Source organism: Amblyomma maculatum, chromosome 8 (assembly GCF_055883805.1).
Source record: "Amblyomma maculatum isolate TAMU_Amacu chromosome 8, ASM5588380v1, whole genome shotgun sequence".
Taxonomy (NCBI): domain Eukaryota; kingdom Metazoa; phylum Arthropoda; class Arachnida; order Ixodida; family Ixodidae; genus Amblyomma; species Amblyomma maculatum.
Window position 1 is genome coordinate 70,196,965 of NC_139351.1, and position 22,928 is coordinate 70,219,892.

The 22,928-nt window shown below is 45.4% G+C and overlaps 1 protein-coding gene across 1 annotated transcript in view; it reads right to left on the reverse strand.

The window, feature by feature from the left end:
- Window positions 1-17,944, reverse strand: part of LOC146181423 (serine/threonine-protein kinase PLK1-like) — a 34,314-nt gene extending 16,370 nt beyond the window's left edge. Inside the window, exons 1-3 of the mRNA XM_084577885.1 lie at window positions 17,727-17,944; window positions 5,108-5,215; window positions 841-957 (exon numbers count right to left, since the gene is read on the reverse strand). Of these exons, the coding sequence (XP_084434011.1) occupies window positions 841-957; window positions 5,108-5,215; window positions 17,727-17,843 (342 nt within the window). The 5' untranslated portion in view covers window positions 17,844-17,944. The remainder of the gene's footprint in view (window positions 1-840; window positions 958-5,107; window positions 5,216-17,726) is intronic.
- Between the last annotated feature and the right edge of the window lie 4,984 nt (window positions 17,945-22,928).

Sequence of the window (22,928 nt, forward strand, 5' to 3'; positions counted from 1 at the left end):
CAAGAATTAACACCTGAGCATCTGCCCACATAGTGCAGGCAATTTGAACTTTAGCAAAAAGGTGACGCCCCAGTGAAGACGAATCTTTAATACATGATTGGGCGCAGCGTGCCATTCAGATGTGAGGGTCGGACACGGGCAAGAGAAGAAAACACTTCGGTAGGATGTGACCAACAAGGCTTTTCGAAAAGGGAAAGAGATATATGTCGAGAAAGCACGACTTCCTCGGTAAGCGGACAGTTTCTGTGGCAAGCATTATTAAGGCTTATTCACATTACTGTCACGCGTTCCACTAATGATGGAATCGCAACTTTTCAAGAAACAAAGTCGCACTTGCGGGTACTGCTACAGCCGCACATACACCAGTAAATCTTGTGTTTTCATCGTTTTATACTCTTAATTTCGACCGGCGTCATATCGTCATTAGTACAAAGGGTTGAAACGAAATAGATTATGCGCGCTTTCATGCTGAGCGCCACTTCTTAAACCGTGAGGCTTGGTTATAGCTGCATTAATAGAGAGATTTAGCTTACCATGATCCGCGATCCGCTACCGTGTTCTGCCACCGCGCGTTCCACTGCGCACGCCCAGATCCCCTTGACGCCGATAGATGCCGCCACATACTTGATGTCGGCACATTGACTTGCCGCGTCGAGACCAATCAGCTTGTGCACCCCGCCCACGCGCAGTAGAGGGTCACTCACAGTGGCGGATCGCGGTAAGCTAAATCTCTCTAATGGATAACTAAGATCCCTGCATTGTTAAAACGAACAGACCTCACCTCAACAGTTAGATGGGAAGTACAAATGAATATCACCGAAGAGAGGAATTACAACTCACCTGTCTTGTGCACAGCTCTAGGATGACGTACACGTACATATCATCTTCAAAATAGCCGTGGAATTCCACGATATGCTGGTGACGGAGAGTCTTGTGAATAAGAATCTCTGTGTATGTCTGTAGACAATGAGAGAATTCGAAACAGTGCAAATAATGTTTCAGTTGGAAGCCAAATAATTAAATTTGTTGATAGAAAGAAATGTTAAGTATAATCACTGCAACTGTACAATGCGATGGCGAGAGGCCATGAAAAAGAAGACTGCGTTCGGCGACTCTTGTAGTACACAATTCTCAAAACTAGAAACCAGGATGACGGCAGGGGTAGCTACGTTCGGAGTGATTTTGTTGACTAGTCATGACATTGAATGAAAACAGTTTTTATAGCGCAGCTGTTATGTGCCCGTTCGGCGGTTGTCGCGTCGGCGTTGGTGTTGTCGGCATAACGAAGCGAGAGTCAGCCACGAGAAACTCACAAGGCAAAGAAAATTTCTCATGACCAGAGAACCAAGAGCCGGGCTACGCGCTGTTACTCTTGTTCTGAGGAATTCTCTCTTTCTCCCAAAAAATAAAGTGTGCTTTGTAACTTTACATACATGCATACATACATCCATACATACACACAAACACACACACACACACATACAGCCTTTATCAAAAGTTTACAGCCCAGGGGTCTACTTCTGAGCGATACTATGGGGATCGTAATGCATTCCCAGGTTTCTATACTTGCTGAAGGCAAGAAGATTTTTCGTCCTACCCTCTGCAATGGCTAGGACTTCCACGATTATTACAGAAGTCATATTATACAGCTTAAAAGCAAACCCTCTGGGCTGTAAACTTTTAAAAAAGGCTGTACATACATGCATACAAGGATCTCTAGAATTATTTTCCTCACTATATCGCAGAACCGCCTAAATATCTGCGCTCAAGCTTTCTATTAAGAAGGAACGTAATGTCAAAAAGCCAAGGCACCAAAACCTTGCATCTTATAATTGTGTCGAATGCTTATGATGGTTGTTTTTTTATGGGATACGATTTCGCATAGATGCGCCCACTTTCAAGCATCGCTGCATCACGAAATGACTAACACGATCGTTACCATCCAAGACAGCATTCGCTTATGCGAGTGGAACTGTCTGGGCTGCTCAAATGTAAAACAGGGGCCTCACAAATTGCATATGTAAGGAAGGCAAGTACAACTCTCGATATTATTTCCACTGAAGAAAAAAATGAAGAATCTATAGTTGCGCCGAAAATCAAAACATCTTGGGCTAGCACGATTAGCCGAGAAATTAAAAGGCTTTTCTTGGCTGAAGATCGCGTCATCGTTAAAAACCGGCCAATCCCCTCCACTATGGATGAACGGCTGTTATTTATGAACTCATAAATAGGAAAATTGCTCTTATATGTGGTCTTAAACCGATTTCAGCCTCATATGCAAGCTAAAAATTCTTTCCTAACGCGACGTTCATCTTCCGAGTTAAACTCTCCCTTCATTGTATACTTTCCAGGTTTAAAGAAAAGGTTCTCAGTCGCACCTTTAGGTATGACGCAAAGAAGTCCTTACCCTGATGTAAGGGGGGCTTTTGACCCCGGACGCTATCAGGTCATGCCCGTAAATCTCGGTAAATATTTTTACAACTGCCTTCAGTCTTTTCTCCTAATCGCGCGGCAACAGGTATACACAGGTAACACTGAGTAAATATTGCTAAATTTTGAAGCGACCAAAGCGACACAGCAGCATTGCAGGCCTCCGCTAAGCAATATATAGCGCCACAATATGAGGCCTGACTGACATTTACCTTCGTACACGACATTCAGATAAACAGACAAAGCTAATTTCTCGTTTTTAGTAGTCTGAACGCCCTGTCACAAGTTCCTTGGCAAAAACGATACACGCCATCGCCATAACTGACGAGTCACGATCACATAAGCCCAGCAGAACTGCGCTATCCTGCAGCGTCGCCGGTCGTGCCTTCATACCTAGGTTCGTATTCCGAGTTTGCGTCATAACCTAAAGTGCCGCGATCTCCACGACCTCAAGTCTTCTGACTGGTGGACACGCCGGAACCGGATGTCACTACCACTTTCGGTACTGGCGTTTCCACCGATCAGATGATTCGAGGTCGTGCAGAAAGCGAAACTTTAGATAAAGATGCAAACTCGGAATACGAACCCTAATCCCGCCTCACATAGGTCTCTCGAAGGACTAAGACGTAGCATATGTACAGCTCCAAACCACCACCTACCCACATCTCAGCCTCCTATCACTTCCTACATCCCATATGTAAGCCCGCAGTGAAAAGCGACTCGCACGCGGAGTCGAGCTGGCGGTCGAACCCCCCACGCGCCCAGGCCAAGGAGCGAGCGCTGTTGTTTTTTGTTCTCCTTTTCTCCCCTCTTCTTGGATGCTGAATGCGCCCCGTGGGGCGCGCGGGAGGCTTGGTTTGTTTCGTTCCTTTCGCCCCGAGGCGTCGCCAAGAAGCGAACGGCAGACGCGTCCTTATCAGCCGGGAACAACAGCGGCACGCTTCTGCAAACCGCTTTACGGCCAGCTCGTCCAGCGATGTCCCGCCGTGGCGCCAAGCATGGGTGCAGGGAGACGCCGTTAATGAAGCTTTTTGCACTGCCGCAAGCGCTCACTAAATGTCCTGCAGAAGGCGACAATAGGCGCGACCCTTGGCCCTCCCAAGTAGGGAATCAGCACAGCGGCTTCCCGCTGTGTCGCCAGACATCGGATGCGAGCAACGGCGACTGTACACTGCTCTGGGACAGTGCCGCTCCCCCCCCCCCCCCTTTCTCGAACGGGACGGCTGGGTGGCCTAGTCTCCAGATCCCCCGCGGCGTTTCTTTCACAAAGGCGTCAGCTGCAAGGTCGCGTCGCAAACACGCTGAGGAGGGGAGGGAAAGACAGGCGCCGTGTGAGAGGGTTTGGAGACCGGCGAGTGGAGAGAGTGTGTTTTGAATGTTGTATTTTTATTTGGCGTAATTAAGGACCTGGGTCCAAGATTATTCCCAACCCACGGGTGTTGGGGCATGTTTTTCAATAATTTGATTGCCTGCTTTATTTTCGGGGCGGATCACCTAAGGTGACCGCCCTCGGGTCTTTATTGATGTTTGTCATCAAAAAGCGGTCCTCGGACCATGTTTGGCAGTCAAGATTGAGGCTCCGTGCTTAGCACGTATTTACAGTCCCTAGGCTTTAACCGAAATGCTCGGTAGAAAAGTAAGGGCTTGTAGAGTGACTTCTCTGTGTGAGAGTCTATTTTGTTTTAAGTTGCAGTTGTCTGTGTGACTCTTGTTACTGTAACTTACAGTTTGCCAATGTATACTATTTTTCTTCTGTAAATATAATTCTCCTTTTGACCATCATTGGATCATCGTCTCCTACTTTCTCAACTTGCGGAACCTGTCGAGTTCTCCTCTACGTGCCGAAGACAGCTATTCATTACTCCATACCTCCCAGTCGAAAAAAACTACAGAACCATGTCCAAAATACGACAGAATATTCTGTAGTAAACGTCAGATTTTCCTGTTGTTCTGTAGTAGTTTTCTGTAGTTCATCTGTAGTAGGCTTTTGTTGTCTGTAGTTCTGTGGTACTTTTTTGTTGTAACCACAGTAAGCTCTGATGTTACTATAGAAAGTTCTGTAGTCACAACATGTTTTCTGTCAAAAACCGCACATAAATTCTGTCTTAACAACAGAGATTTTTCTGTAGTTTTTTCTGACTGGGCTGACCCACCAAGTGCGTAAACTGGGCCGTTCACGTCGCACTGTATGTAATTTCATGGACATGCTTCAGAGTAGAAGCAATCACACTTATTTCCAATTCCTGTCTTGAGCAACGGGGGGTCATGCTGTCAAGTTGCAGCTTGCAAGGCTAGCGGCTGGGGATGCAATGATGCAGTTGACAGGAAAAGCCACACGAATCCTCCTCGCGCTACTCTTACTACTTGAGACAATAGAATCTGAGGCCCGATTTTTATTTACATGGGCCTGATTCTTTTTTAAACTGTAATGAAAGAATCATTTTAGGTCTTGATACAACTAGTTTTAAAGAGCACTTGAGAAGTTTTCAAGTTACATTTCTCGGTTCGAAAGCACAGATCTCTTAATTTTCTGAGGGACAATAAATAATGTACCACACTGAACATTTTATGCAAAATAAAACTTTGAACAACTGCGTGCAACTTTTGTGTCCGCTCAGAAAATGAACGGCAAGGCGAGTGGGTAGTGAAAAAGGCAAATCCAGTAAAATGAACTCACCAATTCTTTGACGCGGTTTCTCTCGAAGAGCTTCTTGGGAGTAATCTTGGCAGCGTACACGACGTTCGTCCACGTGTCCACAAATTCATAGCATTGTGCGTACGCACCCTGAAAAATGAAATAGGATGTTTTTGGCATCGTCACTCAGTCTAAAGGTAAATGCTATCGGTATTATTTGAGTACAACATTTACTCCCACCAGAGAGATTACATTATACTCTGTTTCATACATAGCAGTCAATGCTGATGAATGTACACAGGTAGTCCGCCGCAAAAAAAAAAAAAAAAACAATGTGTCACTCTGCCTTGCATCATGATTTAGTTATTTCTTGGACAGGCTACGAAGGATCACTAAAAAGATTTACTGCTTATCTCGTATGGAATTATATTATTATATTTTTGCCTATAGGTATTGAAGATGGCTGCCCTTTTGATTTAACTATGATCGTGGGCCTCCATTGTATATGGCGCTCCCAAATGGCCAGGTATCACTTGGTATGGATGCGCGGCCTGCTCGCATGTACTTTCGTGAAGGTATTCACAAGTTTATTGACGTATCAAAATCTAAAACGTGCACCCTTGGACTGGTTACCAAGGTTAGAGTGCTTGGTTCCGCTTAGAGAATTTTAGTCTGGAAAAGCCGTACTGTAGGAGTTGGCGGTTTTTTATTGCGAAAGCAATACTACTTTCACTTTCAGCTCCTCGCGTGACATGGCGGTGCATACCATTTGACCTTTAGCTTGACCTTTGGTGTGACGTCATCCCAGCTGCCGCAAAAACCAGGAGCCCAACTCATGCCGTCGCCTTGCATGGCGATGCGCACCAACCCATGGCCTCCGAGATCACCCTCGCGACCACACTTCTAACACCGTGTTCGCGACCGTGCGCGCGGAGGTGATCTCGGAGGCCAGGACCAACCGAACCTAGTTCCTGCTCCTGCCGCGCGCGGCGCGGCAGGAGCAGGAACTAGGCGGTATGACGTCATGCCATCTGCGTAAAGCGGGCGCGCGGCGCGCCTTCAGCCACACGTTGCAATGCCGCCTACCGCAAAGGCCGCTCATCGAAATGAGCGGATGAAGCAACGGCGAGCTGCGGAGACCCATGAAGAGTGTGAAGACTGGCTAAGCGGCGTGTTCAGTATGCGGCTCGGCGACAACGTGCAGCCTCTACTGCCGAAGCTACTGAAGAAACTATACAAGTGCGCCCTGACCTGATGAGTATGCTTAACGCTATGGATAGTGATGCTGAAATTAGTAGTGTATCTGTGTCTAGTGCTGAACCAAAGTCAACAACGCAACGGGGGAGCTGTTTGGCCTTGGTCATGTATAAACATACGGACCACTATGTGATAAGTTATGTACAAACAAAGTCATTTCTTTACCGATCATCAAAGTGTCTTTATCGGATTGAATAAAGAACCAAAGTAACACAATGTGTCTTTCGTTTGTAAAACGAGTGTAACCAAGCACCACCTCCAGTCACACCACCAGTGCGTAGCCACAGGGTATTGCTTTCGCAACTACCAGGCTTAACCAAGCTAAGCCCCAACTAATTTTTTTCTGTTGTATTTTGATGTTTGTCAACGCCTGACATCAAATAAAAAATAAGCGTCAAGGCTCACTGGGACGAAGTACGGAACTCTCTACTCGTTTTTTGAAGGGCCCAGAGTAGGGGGTCAGCGCAGATCCTTGTATTTTCTTTTAATGTTTTTCTCTCTCCCCCCTCCCTTTTTTTTAAATATTCCCTAGGTACAAAGTCAGAATGCGAGCTATATATAACTGCCGTTTTTCATCAAACTGCAATGACTACTCTGAAAAAAAAAAAGTGTTTTTTAACTTTTTCAAAGAGAAAACGCAGTACAGGGTGTTGGCGACCAAACTGATAAGAGGTCCTGTTTTTTGACATTCGATTACATTTTTTTATTGCATGCAGGACACAATTAGTCAATAATTATGGATGATAGAACTCTGTCCAGCGTCGATTTTGGAGCAGCTTCGTCTGGAGGCTACGCGACATTCATTGGCTATGTGTTTAGTTTATGGCTTATGGGCCATCGAAGGCAAAAAGGGAAGTAGTATATTAGTTCTTTTGCCGCAGTAGGTGACATTTCTTCGTGAGAATACGACTGCGAGCTACCGTGGTGCGTGAAGAGGGCAAATGAAGAATTGACGAGGCTCGGCAGCCTAGCAGCGAAAACCTGATACAGGAGGAACCGGAGAAAGCCAGAAAACTAAGTCGCTTCTTTTTAGGAAAATAAAATGAAGAGCAATCTAATTACAAATCAAACACTTGCATACATTCTACTACATCATTGATTGTCAATCACTTTTATTTCCAACTCAATACTATTTTTATTTTCAATGCAATGCACTACGATATGGACACAAACCACGAACAGGAACCGCAGCCTTGACTGCGTTCGCTGCTATGCATGAAATGAAGTGCATGAAATAAAATGAAATGATCACTCAAATAGAGACTGGGCTTTACAATCTTAAAGTGCAGCCAACAGAATAATTCAAATGCGATATTTTGAACATGAGTAAAGCGTCTGAATATGACTAAAAAGCTGTCTGTGGTCTTCTGGGGTGGAGACCGACGAAGTCGCACATTTTGGAATACAAAAGCTGTCTTGCAATTGAGAACACTCGACTCGGGGAGAATCGTTCCTCCCTGACGCCGCCGCTGCTTGAGGTGGCCTAGTGGCCACGCCGGCGCCACTGTGCGACGTCAACCAAAGGGACGCCAACAGACCACTTACTACTCATATAAATCTTTATTTCTGAATTATAACTTCTGTTTGGGTTCATACTACCCCTTAGCATAAACCCGTATAACGTCACATCAAGCGAAACACCTCACGATATATGCATTGCCGCGAACCACGGTGCCGCGAACCATTCAAGTAGTATTCATTCGTTCCTTTTCAACAGCCGCCAGCATGCGGCCTTATTACATTGACTGTAGCGCACGCATCGATTCTGCACTGTTATTATTTTGTTCATGCTCGTTGTCAAGAGACGCAGCTGTATCCTTTTTTTTTTTTTTTTTTACCAAGCAAAACCCACCAAGCTTATCTCGAAGTGTTCTAGCCACTCGCATGTGTTTGTACGATTACGATGTTCCAGGTTATTATAATCACCGTTTGCGGCTTTGCTTCGTAGTTTCTTCGCCGCCTTTAAACATTCGTAATTCGACAACCGCTGAGCACGTTTGCTGTTGCCGCCGCCGCCGAGCGGCTTAGTTCTTTTGAAGGTGCAAGTCAGCCCAATAAAAAAATTTATTTCAGTGAAATTGAAGTCTTTTCAATTGTTACCTAAGGCCTACTTAGTACTGCGAAAAATTTTATACCGGGTGTTTCAACGAATACTAAAAAAATTCATGGAAATAGTGAGCACTAAATCGAAAAAAAGTATTTCAAGTATCCAACTCCGAGCCACGCCGGAGCAGACACAATATGTGGCAAGACTTAAATATCCAGCCAATTGCCAAAATTCACTAACTAAAGTTATAATCACCGCAGTCTAGTGTTTAATGCAATTTACTATAACGTTCCATTCAAACAGCCACTGAAATTATCAGCCTTCAAGAGCCTTATTAGGTACTGCACCAAGCAAAACATTACATAATATTGCTGATCCGCTCAGACTGCTTCTCCTTTACTTCAGACGTGGTGTTTCATATTTCTAACGATACGCGGGAAAAAAAAAAAGCATGAAAATTCACTTTCTTCACATGGTACATCATTTGGTCATCTGTATTTAAGACAGGCACTGCTCAGTATCAGCGCAGACTTTGACTGCAGCCAATATGGCTCAAAGAAGGCCAAAAATAGACAGAGATGCATCCATTCGTTAAGTAACTTTAAAATTTAGTTTCTGTGGAATTCCGATTATGGCCAACCTAGTTTAAATCCAGCCACGAGTAAGCACGGTGTGTTCGGGGGTGAAGAGGGCGTGCCAGTGCGACTGCCCACAGAGAATGCATGAGTACTTTCAGAAGTTACAACGTACGCAAATTTGGTCGCATTTTCACGTGGTTTGGGACAAGGTTTTCTTCATTGGCAAATAGAGGAAACGCTCTTTCATAAGGTTTCCTTTTTTAAAATAACAGGCAAATATCGAAGAAAATTTCACTTTAGGTCGGCTCGATCTTTCCTGCCGTCTCCTGAAAAAAACTGAGCTAGGTACCAAAATTTCCTTGGCAACATTTTCCCTTTCATCCTCTCTTCACCTTAAGGCTTAGTTTTAATTTATATCGATCAGGTGATATGCATTTTTCAGTCTCTGAAATAATAATATGAATAATAATATTAATACTAATAATTGCTTCACAGGTAGGAAAAGACGCAGTATTTGTCACACCTTTTTCTGTTGTATGTGCTTTCTGCATGCATCTAAAAATTATCTCAAAGTTTTCATGCACTACGTAGCTCCGCCTGATGCCCTTCTAGTTTGACGATACTACACTCCCCCATCAACCTGTTCTTAGGCTGTCCCGCAGGGATGGCGCAGGTATTTGGACGCTCGTCTTCTGTTACCCAACGATGCGGAATGGAATCCCGGCCGCGGTGGCCGCTTTTTGATGGACAGGAGAAGCTAGGCACTCGTGTGGTGCACGTGTGACGTCAGCGAATGGTAAAAAACGCCAGGTGGTCGAAATTTACGCAGCCCTCCGTTACGGCATCTCTCATACCCTTAATCGCTTTGGGACGTTAAACCGCATATAGAAACAAACATCTTAGGTTGGTTCGTATATGCACGAGTGTATTTGTGCGGTGCGCGCTTCTTTCAGCGAACTGGGATGCATTTCGAATACTTGTTGGTCTGCTTTGCATGAATTGCTGTTTTTTTTTTTTTTTTTTTTAGTTTCTGACTGTGTCCGATATAGATTTTCTGGGAATAAAAAGTAACAATTCTTATGCACGGTTTTTATAAACAAAGCGTAACCTAACTTGCCTGCTGTTAGCTTGACAAATGAGAGGAGAACAGAACGTTAATTTGCTCATGTAACTGGCGCATCAACGCGCAGGCGATAGAACAGCTTTATTGGTGAGGTTCAGTATGGTTGGCAGGAAAGATAGCGAGAGCAATGGAAGTGAAATTATATATGAGCCGTACACAAGAAGGATGCCTGCAGTTGTTCAAAAACATTTTATGGTACCGAAACGGCAGAATTGGCACCGGTGCGTGCTGAGCACCAACAATTTTCACGTGAATGTCAAACTAAACGTCATAAATAATGTGTCGGGTTTAACTATTCTATCGCGCCCGAAGGCTAGCTAATCGTGGCTACTGTACAGGCACAGCCGTGGGGATACCATAGTGCCCAAGGAAATGGCTGTACGGCGGTGCACCAGTCAGCAGGAAATGGCCGCGCCCGAGAAGGACTAAAACATCTTGTAATGGCGAAGCAAACCACACCTAGGCACAATGTTCGGCCTTTTAGAATCAATCTGAGTGTGTGCCCTTTATCCTCATTCATTACCTAAGAAGGTAACCATATTCATCACTTTCTAGTACCCGACTATCCAGGAACGCTGGTTCTCTACACTTGCGGACAGGTTTCCATGGTAGCAGAAACTGACAGGAAGCGAAGTAGACACGCCTTTCTCACCTTGGCCCTGTTTACATGAACCGGACAGCGGAGGATCGAGTTGGGGAATTAAGTTGAGTGGACTCGACCCCACCGGGTTTACATGAACCCGACCCAACGAGCGCAGAATCGGCTCTCGATGAGCGGCGATTACTGTGGTAGCTCGCGTCGAGGCAAAGAACTAGAGGACGGCACCCGATTCCGGTTTTTTCGACCGCGCATCTCTAGCGTTTTCCGTACTCTTTCTCCTCTCCCACTGTACCCCAACTCAACCCGACAGCGTTTACATGCGTCTTGTAGCAGGGTCGAGTCCACGGGGCCAAAAGCCCATCCCTTCTCTGCTGGACTTTGCTGTGGAGGCACAAAAAACTTCGAAAGCCCGCGCAGCAAAAAAAAAAAAAAAAAAAAAAAAAAAAAAAACTTCAGGAAGCGCAGGTCAAGAGGACTGGGCCACTGGCCACTCAATTCCTCATGTATAAATGGATGGAATATAGGAACATCCCCTTTAAAACGGGGTGGAAGCAGTGCGCTATCATGCTCATTTTCCCCACAATATCTTAATTATGGTTTTAAATTGGTTAACTAAATTATCATTCTATTTTTTGAATTTTTGTTTCTACATCACTAACGTTATGTAACTTTTGTGCTTTTAAGCCACCAATCTTCGAATCGTTTTTGCTAGCTTCCACCGCAGCTTCATTCCCCCGGCCAATGGTATCTCTAAACCATAGAGCTAATACACAGTCTTTGTATTAGCTATATTACAGTGTTCTAGAATATTGTAGTGCGCTCACATGGCGGCGGCGCGTGACGCACTTCATGTCGACACCGGCAGATGGCGCGCTTCCCAGCGTAACCTGAAGCTAGACCGCGCGCCGAAGTAGAACGGGTACCGTTCACTGCTGGATTTGCCGAACGAAATGCAATATTCATGGCGTCTGATGCACGATACATCTTTTGCTGCATCTTACCAGTACCTATGGGGCCGGGTAATTTTTGCACCGCAGACAATGGCGAAGGGTGCCTTCAGGATGCGCAATGATATTTTGATAATATAACGGTAATGGTCGCCGCATTTTCGCAGTGAGAATACCACAGGGCCAATTTCAACGTAACCTTTTTTTTTTTTTACAACTACCATCGGCTGCGGAGATGCATGTTATTAAGCAGTGTTCTTCCCAAACTATGCGCGCGAAATTCGACATCAGTGCATTGCTGCTTCGAGAAGCTATTTATATGCATTGCGTCGCTCTAAACCCAACAGAACATGTAAAGGAAATAAACACAAGGCACTCTTATGTAATAACGTTTATTTTAAGACTTGGAATACGTGCAGCCGAAAAATCTGGCCGAATATTTACAAGTGGACATAATCCTACACCATGCAGACTAGGAACTTTTCGCGATCTTCTTGTGCATGGTCCTCTTTCTTTTTTCATTTCTCTCTGAGTTAACGGCCTTTGTAAAAAAAATGAAGCCGCGTTGTAAGGTAAAAGCTGATCACATTCTTGGTGAGCTCAGCTGAATGCTCAGTGCAACCAATGTTGCGCATGCATCTTGCCTTCACCAGGCTGAGCACATCTAAAATGCTATCGGTATGCAACTGTTTTTTGCTGAAGCATTCCGTGAACATATCCTCAAGAGTTTTCACAAAAGAAAACAGTGTGCTGTGCGGGTATAGAAGCCCGCCTCTGTCTCTGTATCGTATTAATGCAGCCAGCCCAAGACTCTCATCTTCAGATGACACGGTCAGAGCTTTCATGCATTCCTGGCACTTAGTTTTCATTATGCACTTCCTCGCGACGTATCCTGACACATAATAAGTTAAGCGAGAGTCGCTTCTCTCTATGTGTTCGTCATGATCCACTGAAGACAACATCGCTTCAGCATCTGGCAAGTTCCCCGAAGCAATGAGGGCATCCACCTGGTCCCACACATTGCTGGGGGGACCACCTGCACTGCTGTGCTCAGCATCAAGCAAAGCACTGAGTGCACATGGATCTGCATTGCCATATCTCACAGTTTTGACTAAACTATAGAATGACATGCAGTTCATTGTTATGAGAAACTGAGCGGGAGTTGGATGGTCATACAGCCTGAGGCTTGTCTCACGATTCCAAACAAATTTTCGATAGGATCCTGACTAAGCCGAGATGTCATAAGATATGCATACCCTAAATTTTCTAGGTATGACAGTAGCTCTAGAGTGCTTGAGATTGTCACACGCAGACCAGTCGCTGTTGGCTCGCTTAAGAACCCTCCTGCTCCACCAGCGTGCTGCTCCCAAGACGTGATATAATTCAGAAAATCCGAGAGTGCTTTGGCTGATGAAGAATTGGGTCGCAGAGCTTCTGCCGGGAACCTAGAAGTCATGATGCTGATGAGCCGGTTGATCCTCCTGTGAAAACAATTTTCTCATATTATGAGTTCAGGTCCCTTGAGATACATGCCTTATATTTTAAGTTTTTATTTTTATTTTATATTTTAAACAAAGACGCCTTCGGCGCGTCTTTCACACGGCTGTAGCCAGTTCTGCACCCAGGAGCGAAGCAGTAATTTCGACGACGGCCAGGCATTTTTCACTGACATAGCACGCTAAAAAAGCGTGAGACACAAAAAGACCACACGGATTTAGCAGGCGATAGAGGACTAACTGATCAAAAGGGGCTGTGAAAAGCAAACCGCCGTTGCCGCTGCCGCGAAGCAAAAGAAGCGACTAGCGAGATCGTTCAGGTGACGCTGGCAGCAGCGCCCCTGGCGGGCGCCGGAGATATCGACACTGAGTGCTTCACGGCGGAGCGGCGCATGGATGCGGCAGTGAGCCCACTGCCCCCTTCTAGAACACTGTAGCTATATGCTCTAAACCCCAGAGCTTCAGGAAGAGTGCCAGCGCCTGCATCGACTTCCGGATGGATGCTATTACATTCGAGTATAATATGGTCAATTTTTTCAGTGAAGTTACCACATACTGCACGTGCGTCATCTTCATTGTTAAATTTCTTTTTGTAGCTGCGTGTTCTAAGGCACCCTGATCTAGCTTCAAAAAGAAGGGCACTGCCTCTTGAGTTATCAAGGAAAGCCGCTTTCCTGAACTGCCTTTTCCACTTTCGGTACAGCTCCACACTCTGTTTCTTTTCGGTATAATTTATTCAATTTTTACCTTCTGTGTTTTTCCCCTGTTACTTAACGCTCTTTATTTCTTCGTCCTCGTGACCAGCATACTTACTGGTTAGTTTCCTAGTTCTTTTCATCCATTGTGAGTCAACACTTTTTAAGTACAGGTATTTAAATACTTTAGCTGTCCATCTGTTACTGCCCAATTTCCTCAGGCGTTCCTAATATAATATTTTACTCTGAGCTTCCCATACTTCGAAAGATGCCCAGCCCATATTTCCCTGTACCGCCACATTTGTTGTTTTGCCGTGGGCACCTATTACTAATCGTACGACGGCTCCCCGATTTATTTCTAATGTCGTCTGTACCTCCGATTTTAGGCACAAAACCGCATTTCCGAAAGTAAGCCCGGGCACCATATTTCCTTACCAAATACCCCTCAAAACCTCATATCTATTGTATCCTCACAATTCCCTATGCTTCATAATACTGGCATTTCTTCGCCCTTTTGCCTTAAGTGATTGCTAATGCTTTTCAATGTATGCCAATCCTTCGTTTACCCATACCCCGAGATATTTACATTCTGATACTCTGGGTATTTCGTGGCCTTGCATTTTAAGACCCTGATCAGTTGAGCCGTTGAAACTCATCAGACCCGACTTAACTGCGCTAAAACTGAAGCCTAGAGTGTCCGCTTCGTCTCCGCAATACTTAACTAGAAATTTTAATTTTTCCACACTCTCTGCTAGCAGCGCAATATCGTCTGCATACATCAAAACGGGGAGGCGCTACTCTACCGCCTTTCCGCCTATGTGACAGGTTAAAATTTAGGTTACTTTCTTGTATCTTGCGTTCTATATTTATCATATTAAGCAAGAACAGCAGCGGTGATAGAGGACAACCTTGTCTTAATCCTTTGCATACCTTGACAGCTTCCGTACTTCTTATCCTTTCCCATGTCAGTCATGAATTAGTGGCGCAGCCTGTTGGCAGAATCTGACATATTCTCAAGATGGCGACCATATCGAAAGTATAGCGGAAGAAGTGCATGTGACAGTACAGTAGCGCGCGTAGTTCGACATAGGCGTCATAGGCATCACAAATTGTAACTGGAAGAAGTACCGTATGAGCTCATGTTCCCGACCACCTCTGACGTACAACTTATTTTCCGTAAATAACAAGCCTTACATTCGAGTAAATGTGTCACTTGCTGTTGTACTGTCATGGGTTGTAGGAAAAGGAACACGTGACACGTAGTCTCTTTTGCGATATGCGGCTGTCGTTTTTCGCAGAGTGACAGAAAAGGTTCTGTAGACGTGCGGGCTGCATTCACATTCGCCAGTAGAAACGTTCACTTTTCATTCAGGACCAAAACACGGCAATCATAAATGACACTTGTCAAAGATAGCTGCATGTCCGTCACCGCCTGATAATAAGCCTTCTTCAATAATCTGTTGCAAGACCTTGTTTCTTATTATCCCCACTATAGTAATCTGAAGCTGCACGTCAAACTGAGGAAAAGTATATGAAAAAAAAAATTATCACTACATCGGAGTGTACTGCGTCATGTCGACACGATGAGAGACAGTTAAGGCGACGACCAAGGAAATGCAAGCAGATAAATTTTGCTGCTAGCAATAGGCTGATTCGAAAAAAAAAAAGCACAACGAAAGCGACTGCAGAAAATCTTCAAAAGGATGGAAGAGAGTAATCTTGCTTCACATCTGCAGGGGCGCTTGTCCGTTTTAACAGTAAGTGGGCTAACCGGCCATCTGAAAAACAGGTCAACCTGATTTGAATGACTAAGTCACAGTACCAAGAAATATGGGGTACGGTTGAACAAAAAGAAGAAAAGAAAGCTGGCCACCTATATCTCTTTCGGGGAGTGGCTTTGTGACCACTATCAAGAAGGTCGCGGCTAGATTCCTGCTTCTTTCTAAAGGGCAGGTACAGATGAGTCACCTTAATCGTTTAACGCGTTCCAGAATTAGGAAAGAAACGGAATAGGTTTGAGTGGGATGCTTTAGTACAACGAGTGTGTTGCAGTGACGTGCAACTTTTCAGTATCTGAAGAAACACCAGTGAAGAAGCTCCACGTGGTCGGTCAGAACAAAGATCACGTGATACTCTCGCTTATTAGCGCACTCAGTGGTGAGCACGAACGACAGAGCGAAATCTTTCCAACGTATTGGAACTGCGTCGCTCTGGCCCCTGGAGAGCTCAAAAGAGGGTTTTGCGTCCCTGCGGCAAAAATAGCTATCGTTTTCGTCTGCATGTGAATGTGTATACTTCGTCCCACATGATGTTTGCAGCATTGCGAAAGGCAGAAGCATCCCGGTCCAATCAAGATCACGCGCACTACAATTGGCAATTGTGCTCCTACGCGCATCTCGCCCCCCAAATTGGAGGGGGTGACAGTAGGCGCACAGTTCTCTATTATAGGGCGCAGGGGCGAGAAGAGCTTTGGAGCACAATTGCAAGGGTGCTCCTCTGCCTTTCCAAGTGCTTACAAGACCTTGCAAGAGAAGAAGTAAGGAGCGGCGGGAGTGGAAGCAGCTGACAAAAAGCAGTCCCTTCTTTTCGTTTATGAGAGGGAACACCAATCATCGCCGAAAGTGCGGACCTTATTTGACGGCCCCATCTTATGGCTCATGCTAAGCCCGCGAGACAAAAATGCAATTGAAGAACGGTGGCGACGCACCGCGAAGTTCCTTCGTATAAAAGATTCGCTCCACATGCAGCACGTTAATAGCCAGTTCGCGAACAAGGAGCCAGCAGCGAAATTTTCTACGCGATTCTAAATAGAAGCGTATACAGCTAAGAGAGGCAGCGGTAAACACCCTCAAAAAAAGGTCGTGTGTCCAAGGGTGTCGACAGATTAACACGATTATTTCTTAAAAGAAACTGTAGAGCAATAGCAAAACAGGACGAGAGTTAAGACATGATCGAACGTTTGCTTTCTGCAACGTAGCTAACAGAACGCTAATTACGCCAGCAGCTAGTGATCTGGAGGTATGAAGATCTAAGGGGAAGTAGGTCGCCCTTAGTGCAAAAAAAATCGTTTGAATATAATCACAGACTTACTATTCGATGAATTTCCGCGAAATTTTAAGCACTGGCTTCCACTGGCGGAGAGGTGCCACAGTTTAGAAGGGTTATTTTGTAGGCCAGTTGGTGATCCATACTTCAATAAATGCTGCGGCGCGACAGACAGGGACAAGACGTCCAGGACAGACAAGGGCAAGACACAGTTGCTCATAAATATCTGCGTCTAGACTGCAAACTTACAGCTGGTATTTAGCGTTGTATTTCAGCAAGGCTTTGTTAACGGAACATAGCTAGGTTTTCCATTTTTGTTTTATTCTTCGTAACAGATTCGTATACACGGATCGCAGCGTGATATTGCTTGCTGCATAATTTACAATCGAATTTCCTTCCTCATCGGCTCCGAATTCAATAGCCGAGCGATGGCTTCAAGGTGAAAGTCAAGACAAGGTCACGCGAGGGACGAAAAACAGACACTTAATGGCTCCTGCGCCGCTTTACTTCTCTACAGCACTAACGCCAGCCAGCCTCGTGCAGAGGACTTACAACAAATGTAGAATCAGCTATTACGTCGTTGGTTTCCATCCCTCACGAGAACTAGACCTGACTTTGATGTCACAGCCATCAGCGAGCTGCTCAAACAAAAACCGAAACAGAAAAGAAACTATAATGATAAATTATTTAGCCGTCGTAGGCAAAAACCCCCCTATGGCCGATATACAAGACTGTCTTAGGCATTATTAACAAGAAGAAAAATTCAACCAATAATTTTTTTATGTGCTTGGTTAGATTTAGGCTAAAACAGGGTATCAACAAGTTCTGCCGCGTAGAACATCGCGTGGCCGCGGTACAAGAAAATCGCATACCTTGCCGAGGAACCGGCCGCGGATGAATTGCCGCTGGGACTTCGGGTCGATAACGAACTGGGGAAGTTCACTGCTGGATTCCGTATCGGCATTCGATGACGTGTTTTCTGAAGACATCACCGACAAGGGAGACGACTATCGCGATTTCACACCGTCAACTACAGCAATCCGCGGCACTGTAGCAGCCCCAGCACCCAGCCCGACACTGCCGCTACAGGTCACTGGGCGACAGCCTTGAAAAAGCTCGGTTCAGAATGTCATGCGAAAAAAAAAAAAAAAAAAAAGGCGAAATGCTATTGGTTGGCGCATTCTCGACGATCGTGCGTTTCTTGGAAACCTGTCATTCGCACCCTTTCCTCCCCAGAATCGCCAGTCCTTCCTGCCTCACATTCCAAATCTGACTGGACCGTGCTCTACAACTACTTCCATTATCTGTGCAGTTAACATGAATCACGAATGCTTGTTTAGCTGGAATTCCAGTGATGGTACAGGCCTTACAAAGAACCCCCCCCCCCCCCCCCCATTCTTCCCCTTCCTTCTAATCATGCCCGAGATCGGTTTTCAGCATGTCAAAAAGGGATCTGGAATAGGCATGTGTACCTTCTTCACAATGGCACAATGGTGACCATGTTGGGGGGCTTGTGGCACAGCGGACGCCTGCTAGCATATTTGGTCGCATTATCATCCCGTGCGTCGGTTGGCACTGCTGAAGCCGTGCTCTGCGCTATAAAATTGCTCCGATGACGTCAGTTTAAACCTATTGATTTTTTCTACCCCTATTCAAAATTCGAGAGCTCTGGTGCTGTTTCAGTGTGTAGGCATCAAGGAGTATCTTCTTGTCCCATCACTTCCGAGCCATAATAAGCCCCATATGTCCCATAATCAGTGCAATGACTAAAGTGGCATTTGTTTTTGCTGCCCTTTACCGGTCACGGTGGCTCACTGCTAACTTCCCCTCCGCCTTCAGAGTGAGGACACCTTTTGTGCTACCCGCGCTGCCGCTTTCCCCTCGCGGGGGCATGTTGGGTCCCACTCGCCAGTCGCTGCAGCGAGCAGTGTTGCGGCGTGTGCTCTCTGCTAGGGTCTCGTTATTGAAATAGCGTGACTCAACATGAAAAAGACAGCATGTATTTTTTTCTCGTTGGAGTCATTTGACCTGGTGTTTCGTTGTCTGTTTTATGCTCAACTGGGTCGATGCGAATGGAATTAAATAAAAAAAAGTCTCGCGATCAGCTGTGCTCCGCAGTGTGCTGGCTGCCCCGGAAACTTAGCCCGGCTACTTTATTTTTCTTGGTATATGAGATGTAGAGCCTAAAGGTCTCCGAACTTCATACGACCCATTCTACGAAAGTGTAGACATCACGCAAGATGATTTTCGCGGTGATATCAGTAGCTGGAAAGCTTAGCTGCGAATAATAAGGATTTTGGCGCAATTATTTTCTGCCACTACTTTTTAGTTTTCTTTTATAAACAGTAAATACATTTTAGAATTGAGGTAGGTCAATAATACGATTCTATGATTCATTGCCGATTTGTAATTACAGGTCGTTTTACTCGAGCAGAAATTTTGCCTAAAGGTTTTTTTCTGGCTCGCACCGCTTTCAAGGTGGAGACTCTATCCGGCGGCATTTTGGGTTTCGATGCACTGAGCATGCGGTGGCGTACGGTTTTGCTGCTTGAACTGCCGCAATTGCAGAGAATTCCACGATGTTTATATTGTACCAAAACAGGATAATGGCAACGAATATTGCCAAAGTGAATCGGAGTTACTTTAAGGTATATAATGTTTCCTATACTCATCTGCCGAGAAAGTTGATCCCCTGCGAGCAGTCGTTTGAACAATGAAAGCATGAAATTCATTCGTGATTCTTTGACGTCTCTACTCAAAATTGCGAATACTTTTTCGACACTTAGGATGACTTATTTTAACAAGCAGCAAAGTCGTACCCTTCCCTCCGATTAAAGTAATAGCGGAAAATAGAGGAGAAAGGGTAGTATTATTGTCGTGCCCACGGAGTCAATAAAAATTCCCGGAAAAGTTTTTTTTTTCTGCTGAAGGCAGCGAGGATGGAATTTATTGCCTTACAGACGAATCGGACGACCGAAGCACGTGTTTCGCTGGTCGTTAGTAAGGTTAGCCTTTGTAGTGACGATTCCCTTTGATAGTCTAACGCACGTTCCTGGGAATGCCCAGAAAGAGGGGCTTCGCGCCAGCCACGTCCTTTGTATTGTTACTGATTTACGCTTTTGTTAGGGTAAATTACTGATAACCGGTTTTCAAGTTTGCTTGGATGGTGATATTACTGGGATGTAAGCATTCTTGTAACGTGCGTTCATTATGCGGCGTAGTGAATGGGTATATTTCTTCGAACGCCCGCTGATTACGCCTGCCTAGTGTCGCAGTTGCCGATAATTGTTTGACTTTAGTCAGCTTAAACTCAAAAGAAGGAAGCCGCGTTTTCCCGAACCTGCTCTATTTGCGAGGGCGAGTTTCACAAAAACTGATGGCATCACTTCGTGGAAGGGCACGTGAAAGGACTTCCAGAACCCTAGATGTAAATTATTGTTTCCTAACCGGTTTGGAAAAAAGGCTCTCGGTTCCATTTGCGTGGGCCACGTGGACCAAATGGGTTAATGGCGCTTGGATTATTCGGTTTTATTCGTTTTCAGCGAATAAATATTTTCAATGAATATGTGGCTGGCTTTTTTTGCCGAATGAATATGGCAATCCTCTGTGTTTCGAAGGCTACATTGGCAGGTTTTCAACGCGAGCTGCTCTTATTCCAGTAACTAAGGTGCACAATAGATCTTGAAGCTGAATTGTAGAAGAAAACTTTGTCGTCATTAAAATGGTATATATTGGTGTCCACGGAATATTCAGTTATCGCGTGGTCTTCTTTTTTACGGCAGTATTAAACTTCTCAGTTACCACAATGCTAGGGTCAACATATTTTCCATGACGCCCATCCGCAATTTCCGGTATGTGTCCTACATGCAGCTGGTAAGCCCACTCGACCAATTGACAGCTCTGGCTCCCTTTGTTGATTGAAAATTTCACTGATTAACTAGCATTTAGTAGTCAGGAAGCTTTGCTTTATATACCAAGAATACTGAGCTTTCTTAGCTAAAACGGATATGGAAGTTGAATTCAGCTTAATTTTATCGTTGCTTTAGGATTTCAATTTGAACGTCAAACCCTTAGTTATAAAACGCATGATATCGCTTAACGCTAACACTTGGTTAAAATGAACGCTGATTTCGTCGGGTATCACACTCAATCAGTTGCTTGTAAACATTTTCACCTTAATTTGTAGCGAACTAAATTAACTATTATATGAAATGTATGCTCGTAGAAGTCTTGTTATGACTGCTAATCTTAAGGAGCAAGGTATCATTTGATCATATTGTTACGTGGTGGCATGACAAGCGATGGAACACGGCTACACTACAGAAACAGAACGACGTGATGACATGACGATGAAATATGCTTTAATGGCCAGCATGCCTGGCGCGAGCGCTCCACCCCGCGCCACTGCCCGCTTCGTCATCTTCGTAGCATTACCCGGGGCCACCGAGCGATCATCCCGATCGATTGCTAGAAATCCAATGCATGACGTGACGATGAACACAGACACAGGATTGGGACATGAAACAATGGACACCACAATGAATGTGAAGATGGGAAGAATGCTTGCACCGGAGCATCAAGTCCAATCTTCACCGTTTGCCGAAGGCCAAGGCTCATGGACACGCCGAACGGCTTGGGCGGGGGTGCTGTCTTCGCTCGAGTGGTCGTGAGGTCGCTTCGTCGTGGGGTCGGTATGGTCGGCAGGGTCGGCTTTGGGCTCTTCCTGGTCGTCGTTTTGTTGTGGTCAGGGCTGGGGACAGCGGCTGGTTGGGTCTGAGCAAAAAGGACTGGGGCAGAGCTCGGCGGCAATCTCCACGGGCTTTCAGCAGATGGACCCGGCGTACGGTTGGCTTCGGCGGTGCAAGGCGAGGATGGGGATGAACCGCACCTCCAACCAAACGTTACGTGGTGGCATGAGAAGCGATAGAACACGGCGACACAACAGAAACAGAACGACGTGATGACATGACGATGAAATATGCTTTAATGGCCAGCGGGCCTGGCGCGAGCGCTCCGCCCCGCGCCACTGCCCGCTTCGTCATCTTCGTAGCAATATTGTCAACCTGCTTCTACAGTCAGCTGTATTTACTACTTCTAAGTGAAAGAAATTCAGAGCAATGCCATCGCAAAAATATCTGCGCAAAAATGCTTATTATTCGCAGCTAATCTTTCCTGCTACTAATATCCCCGCGGAAATTGTCTTGCGTGAAGTCAATACGTTCGTACAAAGAGTAGGATTACCCTACCGGCTTGGCGATAAGCACTCGGAGATCAGACAACGCACAAGGTATCAGCCAGCACAAGCGCCTGATTCGTGGCATAAGGCACCAGCGTGCTTGGCCGCACAATCTCACAGAACAAGCTCGATGCGGGGCTCGTGGGTACAGGGATGGAGGGGAAAAAATTAGCTGGGGTTTAGCTTTAGTTAAACCCGGTAGGTTGCGTAAGCAAAGCCGACTTAGCTTTTCTTTCTGTTCTTTCGTCTTTTTCTTTTCTTTCTTCTCCTTCTCCCCCTCCCCCTTTTTATTCTTCTTCTTCTCCTCTTCTTCTTATTCTTTTCCCTTTTCTTATTTTTCTTTTTCTTTTCCTTCTTCTTCTTCTTCTTCTTTTTCTTCTTCTGCGGTGCGACGTGGCTACCGACCGGGTTTACCCGACGGCTTGAAGAGGGGCGCCATCTGCGGTCGCTCTAAAGGTCGAACGTGGCTACAGGCCGGGTTTACGAGACGGGTTGAAACCTGGCTTAGTATTGCTTACGCAATAAAATTGTTCCGCGCTATTTGTTATTGTGGGTCTTATTCTTTTGATGCCGAAATGGAGGCCAGAATTTCACACCTACATTTTCCTATCGCACGGCAAATCATATCTGGATGTCTATAAAAACTGTTCATAGGGATCTAAGCACCCGCTATTACATAACCGAGATGACTGTAGTAGGTTCTTTGGAACCTGCAAGGTGAAACTTTTGTCTACTTGGAGATGGTAAGACGCTTTATCTTGACTTCCTTTTCATTTCCTCAGTTGGGAGTGATGGTTAAACCAAATGGAGATTAAGTGTGGCCGAAGTAAATGGCTCA